Source organism: Morone saxatilis, unplaced genomic scaffold (genome assembly GCF_004916995.1).
Source record: "Morone saxatilis isolate NCDOM2014 unplaced genomic scaffold, NCSU_SB_2.0 Contig22, whole genome shotgun sequence".
NCBI classification, from domain to species: Eukaryota; Metazoa; Chordata; class Actinopteri; family Moronidae; genus Morone; species Morone saxatilis.
The window spans coordinates 24,219,794-24,227,523 of NW_023339785.1; the positions used below are offsets into that span (position 1 = coordinate 24,219,794).

Genomic DNA, 7,730 nt, shown 5'->3' on the forward strand with positions numbered 1-7,730 from the left:
GGCCGTGGGTGCAAAACATGTTAAATAAGAGATTCAATTAGCTGATAAGATCAGTATCATTTATCAGTAAAATCAAAAACTTTGTGTCTTAAGTCATTTGTTTGGATATGGACCCACTGTATGGAGGTTACACGAAGTTTACAGTTCTTCTGAGGGTGGCCACTAGATGGCATCATAGGAACACTCTCTACTCTCTCATTTGCCTCTAAAGTCACTACTGCTTTTGTAAGGCTATTACCGGTTGAGCACTCGCCTGCAGCCACTTCGGAGAAATTAATAACTGGACTTAAAAAACAGTCACTATTGCTTTTGTAAATTAAATCAAACCAAAATCCAGTATGAGCAGGTTACATACGCAGAGTGTGGGGAGGAACACTGAGACTTATGAGTGCATTCCAATACCCATAATCCCACTCTATTTAGTATGCCAGAAAAAAATGTAGTATGTCAAATGCAGTACGACAAAAATATCCTACAGCACCAGGTCGCATTCTGCAGTATGCTTCTCTGGCTGTTCAATTTCATTCAATGCTAATGCATACATCATTTTAGCTCGGTGAATGTCTCCAATCTCTGTAAGTAATGTAGCACCTGTTCCAAATTACATACCTTTTTTTTTTTTTACTTCACATTTTTCGCTACCGTCTGCGACAGACGTATAAAGAAGAGGGTCAAAGTTCAAGGCACACACCCATGACAAAGTGGTATGTCCCAGTTGTGGTCATACCGCATGCTACAATATGCACTTTGTAAGCAATTTAGAACATAATGTGTCTGCAAAATCGTCTGTCTGTGTGGACTGTACACACACAGTATGTATGTGCCAACAACGTCCGATGCACCTTTATCAAAATAAAGATTGGGCTTTAATTCACTGACTGGGAAAGCACCAGCATCTATTTGAGGTCCAGGGAATGTCGAGGTTAACTTACCAGCAGTTCGGCAGGTTGAGAGTGATGCTCCCTCCTATGTGCTCCCCAAAGCACATATATCCTATGGTACCGAGGCTGATGTAGAGGAAGGTGACGATGCTCATCCCCGCATACAGAACCGGGATGAAACTCTGAGGCCTCTGCATCTTGTTCTCCAGGGGAAGGACCTGCCAACCCAGGGAGACAAAGACACAACCAGACTGTTAATAGGACAAAATCAATGAGTGATTTGTGAGTCATCCTCCCCTTTCACATTTGAACAACCTTAGAGGTAACAGTCCAAAGACTTAAAAAAAAAACAAGAAAGAAAATGTCCAAACAATGTTCCTGCGAGTTTTTCTTTTTAAAATGTCACTTCCTCTCAGTCTGTGATGTCTTGATTCTGGCTTATGGATGTTATAATGAAGGCTAAATTTGTGTTGACATTTCAGCAGAAGGCTGAGGCTCTCCTGTACTGCACTCAACGTATTGAAAAGTGTAATGTTCTCTCATCTGGATGGTGTTAAATCGACTACCAATGCAGAATTATCTTCACCTTGATATCGGCCATAGAGATATCTGCCTTCTCTTTAATATAATGGAACCAGACGCCACTTGGCTTGTGGTGCTCAAAGCGGCAAAAACTGAATCTGAAAAACGTAGCTATCTCCGTGGTGGGCTAGCTAACGTCACAGCTCAGCGGAGGAGGACACGGTAGATGAGATGCACACTTCCTTCTGCGCTGTGATATGTAGAAACAAAACAGGTCCTACATGAAACTGCTAACAACAAGGTCTGTGGATTGTCTCGAGCAACCGCGTCATGATTTCTGCAAAGACACATTTCTGTTGAGTTTTTCAATTTTATTTTATTTTTTTGGCGCTCGGAGCACCACAAGCCGAGTGCCATCTGGATTTAGAATATTTGAGAGAAGGCAGACATCTCTACGGCCGATACCTCCAAAACTTGGCAACTCACACTAGATGGATAGGAGGAAAAATATGTTTTTGATTAACTAACTTTGCTCTCATCCAACAGTCTTGCTGAGCGCTTCAAGAACTCAGAACACAACATAACAGGAGCTTTTTCAAAGTCAAGCCCAGACGAAACAAGCTGATAAATGTACGACAACTGCCAACTATAAACCAGATCGTTGTGCATTGAAACGACATGTATGCTTCCAATGTGAATTCCCATGAGGCTTGACTACAGTGTGATTCATGGGAAAGGCCACTTTATATCACACATGGTTATGAAAAACATGCTCAGCCGTCGGGCATCATGCAAAATCTGTCTCGCAAAACAAAATGTAAACACAGTTTAAATAATGATTGAGCAACATGACAGACGACAAGGCTGCTTCACGTTATACTCGATATAAAATCACAATTTAATAGGTAGGGTTTACTCTCCTTTATGGTTTGAATTCATAATATACATCCAGGCATCAAGCTCCACCTTCACACGGTCACATGGATTCTTATATGGAACAAAAACAACATAAATTATGTGACAATATAGATGTATGCTTTGCTACTTTCAGATGACTTCCCACTCCTTTGTTAAATATATGATAAGTGTAAGATCCCATTTAGGACCAGTGTAAACATGCCGTCCTAACAGGATAAGGACAAACGCAAGTTAATGCTCGTTAAAATCACTATCGTAGTCTGGCCCCTATTGATTTGGGATCTAAGCTAGTTGTAAATGACATCTCAGTTAGGCCACATTCTTAAGAAGATATCCACTCAACAAGTTTAAAGGTCACCTTACTCTGTCTCTTGGGGCCATCTTAAGCTGCTCGGCAAGATGAGCCCTTCCTAGAATCTATACTGCGGCGTCGCTTCCCTCCGCCTGGGATGCTCCACGTTTGTTGACAAGTACGCCGACTCTGCCTACTTAATTTGCATAGTGATATCCTGATATCATAATGTGAACATAAGGGAGATAATGAGAGGTGTAATACCAGATGTAAATGCAAAGAACCCCTGATTAGCCGTCATAATCCAGATAATGTATCCAGACACGCATTTTTGGTTAACACCAGACGTAAATGGGGCTGATGTGCTAAATGTGTTTGACTCTTTCTTCAGCTCAACAGAGTTATCATCAGTCGGTCACGTACCACTCCGATCCCTTCGAAGGCAAAGATGGCCGTCCCAAAGAAGAGAGGGTAGTCTTTAGCTCTGCCGACTTTAGGTAGGTTGATCGGGTACGGGATGTTCTGGAGGGAGAAAAAGAGAATAATACTGTGTCATCTTATTTGATTTTATAATCCAAGGCTTTGTTGAAAGCTCAACTCCGACTCGCTGATCTGTTATTTTCTGAATACCAGACTACTGTTCCAAAACTAATCACAGCATATTTGGAGTCAAGAGGTCCATTTTGGATAATTTGTAATCAAAGTAAGTAACAACACCTTGTGCCAAGACGACACCTCTCCTTGCTCCTGTTGGACTCGTTTATTGGCCAAAGATTGCAAATTACATTAGCTTGTAATTTAATATGATTAGGGTGTTTGATAAGTAGCTCTGAAATAAGCAGGGTTGTATAAAGGGAACTGCCATTACAGCAAAATACACCCAACATGGAGAAGAAAACACAGTGTGAGTTATCAAAGTTCTCTTTTGCACACTGTCATAAATGGTCCTCTTGTTAAACCACTACTCTTTGTCTCGTAGGGATGTGCATCTTCATCACTGAGGCTGATGCAATACATTAAAGATACATATGAAGCAACTACTTGTGCTGCGATGCAGTGCGATTTCATTCAACACAATGCGATTCGATGCAATACGATGTTATGCGAAAGAATATGGAACGGATTATAGTGTGATATGGTACAAATGATTGGTAACATTTCTAAATATTAAAAGGCAATATTACTAATATTAATATAGAAATAAATAGTTTTTTACTGTTGCGAAGATGTTAGAAATGATGCATCCCGAGGTTCATCCCAGAATGTATCTGATGCACACTTTTTTTTTAATCGGTACAATGGGATCTAGAACAAACATGCCGCTGCACCACTGCTAATCGCTCAATTATCCCTAGCACCTTGGGAGCCAAATAGTTACAGTACATGGTGCATGGGCGCCACTAGTCGCTGGTTTGTTTTGTTGCCCATGCCCAAACAACATAATCTTTAACAATAAAATTAATTCAACGAATCAGCTAGAAAGGATCGGCAGAGTCAGCTGACAATGTCTTTGCTGTAATTTGAAAACCTTATGACTTTAGGTGACCATATTTTATATTACTCTTAAAATGAAGGTCACCAGGATGAGCCAAAGCCGTAAACTCGTCATTAAAATGAAATTGAATCAAGCATGTGAGAATCAGATTAATATTATTATACATTCTGGGGTTAAAGGCCGAGCTAAAACACAGAAAGGGCAACCGGGCAACAAAAAGGAAGACATTCCTGGGTGGTTTTGAAATGCTTGTAGCCTTTATGCTCAGGTGATTCATCAGCCACAGAAACATGTTACAGGACACATATATCTCTTAGTGCTGAATCTTTGTACGGTTTCTGATGCAAGAAATTGCTTTTTTCTAGTCAAGGCCGTTTCTCAAGGAACACGACTGCTATGTATCTGTAAAGGGCAAAAGCTGCATGATGAAATACTCTAAATAAAATACTATAACCTGAAAACAGGTAATCTGGAGGCTCTGTCACTATCAGTTGTCCTGTTATCCATAACAACCCCAGAAACCAATCAGCACAGCAGAAACGGAGAGAGAAAACCTAAATAAAGAAAAGATCCCATTAGATTATTGCTTTGATTGAGAAACATATTGCCCCCAATCTACAGATTATAGTCTAACTAACAGACCACAGAACGTATTTAGTTGTACTGTATACAGTGATTAATTGGGTGTCAGTTCCAAAGTACGTTTTTATTGTTTGGAGAAACAGATCTACACAAATATTCTGCGCTTCTGTCAGCCTGTCATGAAGTCAGTCATGCTGGAATTTTTTTTATCTTCTTCTATTTTCATTTTCATAGCTGTGTATATATAACAGGGTTTACTATTTCAGTTAGGTAATCAGATTTTTCCCAGATTTGAGCAGTGTCCTGATCTTTTCTTTATCAGGTTTCTGCTGGAGAGCCTGTGAGTTTGATTTCTAAAGGATGTGTTTTAAATGTGGCCATGTTGTGCAGCAGATAAACAGCCCAAAATGTCCGGTGGCTGTGTGTTCTTCGCTTTTCTCGACAACTGTTCATCTGATCGACTTCACACTTGGCGGGTGTATTTCTGGGGTGCTGTGTCAGATTTGGTGCAATTTGGACATACGACATGTTCAATACTAATCAACTTTGAATAAAAACCAAACAGAGCAATGCCGCTCTGTAGTACTGGTTGGATCTACTAATGATGATGCATCACGTTATAAAGCATTGCCCAATGCGTGTAACATTTAGGAGTACCAAAACAACTTGTGTTTCTTGCCCAAAACCTATAATTGTGATATTTTATATATAGTATATATATAATGAAATCATGCATCGTACAAAAGCAGCAAGCAGATATATCACTTCTACTATATATTTTTTCAGTTTAGGAGTCGTTAAAATATTTTTTTATCATACGGGGGAACAAGTACATTTTGAACAAGGTGAGCAGAGAAGTCTTTCAGAAGATATGTGTCTTTCTTGGTCTATGACTAGTACAAGAGAAGTACAAACTGGGGCTAAAATATGCAAATCCTGGTTCAGGTAACATCTGTGTCTTGCCAAATGTGGTTTGTAACCTACTGCTAGAAATCTGGTTTATTGTAAAACATAGTCAGGGTAAGAAAAGGGTAAGAAAGGGCTAAGCGGAGTCAGTGAATCTTCTCTGAATTAATGAAGGTTAATGAAGGCAGGACAGATCAGAGAGAGACAGAGACAAGATAAATCTGGTGTTTACCGTGAGTGAGTAGAAGTAGATGAGGACCAAGCTGATGGTCATGACCACGTTGGCCACCAGAGAGAAGGGGGCCAGGTACTTCAGGTTGGGGGTGAACACCAGCAGGATGAAGGCCGGCAGGAAACAGAGCATGTAGAGACGGGAGTCGAAGCTCGGCACCAGGACCTGGGTCTGGTTGGTGTGGTTCACGTAGCAGCTGAAGGTGGTGGCGTTGGCTGCTTCGACCACCTGGTAAAGACACAGAGACATGAGTCGGGTTATAAATCAGAGATTCTACTGAAAACGACAAGGTGGGATTCAGCGCTGTGACATTTCAATCTCATGATGATGATAATGCTTATCTGAACTGATGTGAACAGCTCCTGGTTATTTTCATTATTAAGTAATTCAAGTTGTAACTTCAAAATGACATTAACATAGAGAAGAGGACATGCTATAGCTATAATGTTTGGTATGTTAAACCAAAAGTTTCTATTCAAGTACTTATCAATCATTCAACTACGCATTTCAGAAACACTAATTAGTTCACAATATTACAAAAGTGTTTGGGAGAAGTGCAAGACAGTGATTAACACCAAATACTTCCAAGAAGCTATTCTGCTGCTGGTACGGTTGATGTGGCAGCTGAGGAAACGAGACCACCGCAGTGGACAGACACCACCATCTAGTGCTAAGAAACTGTACTACACAAATCTACTCAGTCCAGGACCACACCCTGGTCTCCATCCATTACATGGGGTCAGTGGGTGGAAATAACGTCACTGGTAAAAGGTCACACAGACAAAACAACTGCCATATAGAGAAATGTTTGGGTAGAAAAGAGACCGGTATCAAACTTCCTGCTTCTCTATATTCAAAACTCACTATCAGCATGTTTCTGCAAGTTTTAACGGGTTACATTTAAGACTTTTTAAGACCTTTTTAAGACCAATATGACTGCAAGACCTATCTCACGTCCATGCTGCCAAACAAAGAACAAAGGATAGGACGGATCATCAGTATTGGTGTCATGTTGGTTTTGTTTTGTAGTTGTTACAGCATGATCAATACAATTAAAAGCGAGATTGAAAAACGCAATATTATACAGGTAATTTCTAAGACATGTCAAAATAATATTTATACATTTTAATGCCTAAAATTCAGATTATTGGATTTTATGTATTAAGACCCTGCAGAAACACGACCGCTTTTGCGCAATTACAAATACTGTCAACTCAAACGTAAGATAATAAAGATAAAGTTCACAAACATAAAGCAGAAGCATGTATTTTCTCGTCCAAGATTTCGTAATAACAAACCGATTCCATTTTACAGTTCCTCCAAATACTGTAAAGCAGTGGGTTTGTTTCCACCTCATGCAGTAGAAATGTATTTGTCATTTGAAATGTATTCTATTAAAGCGGGTGGGTGTAAATCCTCTCCTCCCTGCTGTTATGGAAATCACTGTTATCCCTCTATCGCTGGTGACTTATTTATTTGTATCTAGCGTGGTATGTGTAAACTTTGAGCGTACACTGGCATCTTCTCTCTCTCTCTCTCTCAGTGAGTGGACAAAACTCTTACATAAGAATGGGGAACTGCCATATCAACTGAAGTAAGTCCATTCTCAGAGTAAACAGAAAAGGGTTCACACACTACGATTTGTGATCAATCTGTGCAATTATTAGGGCATTTAAACACCAAAGATTTATTATGAGTTCCAGAGCTGTGCAGGTCAAAGGTCGGACGACGCAGTGATACAGAAACAATCTCACAGAGAGGGCCAAAAAGCAGTAGATAACAAGTAAACTAGACATATAATATAGTGCTTTTACTGTAAGCATTGCTGTTATGTGAATAAAAGTATTTATTGCAGGTTCAGGAAAAGTCAGTTGCCTTGAAAGTGACGTGTGTGTGTGTGTG

At 40.0% G+C, this 7,730-nt stretch overlaps 1 protein-coding gene and 1 long non-coding RNA gene across 3 annotated transcripts in view; both read right to left on the reverse strand.

The window, feature by feature from the left end:
- LOC118333375 overlaps positions 1-7,730 on the reverse strand; it is a 598,798-nt gene that overhangs the window by 253,583 nt on the left and 337,485 nt on the right. The window lies entirely within an intron of this gene.
- The window catches only part of slc36a1 (solute carrier family 36 member 1), a 41,140-nt gene that overhangs the window by 22,649 nt on the left and 10,761 nt on the right, over positions 1-7,730 (reverse strand). For both annotated transcript variants that reach the window (XM_035668973.1, XM_035668974.1), the window contains 3 exons: positions 5,829-6,056; positions 3,037-3,135; positions 933-1,099 (listed from right to left, as the gene is read on the reverse strand). In XM_035668973.1, the coding sequence (XP_035524866.1) occupies positions 933-1,099; positions 3,037-3,135; positions 5,829-6,056 (494 nt within the window). The remainder of the gene's footprint in view (positions 1-932; positions 1,100-3,036; positions 3,136-5,828; positions 6,057-7,730) is intronic.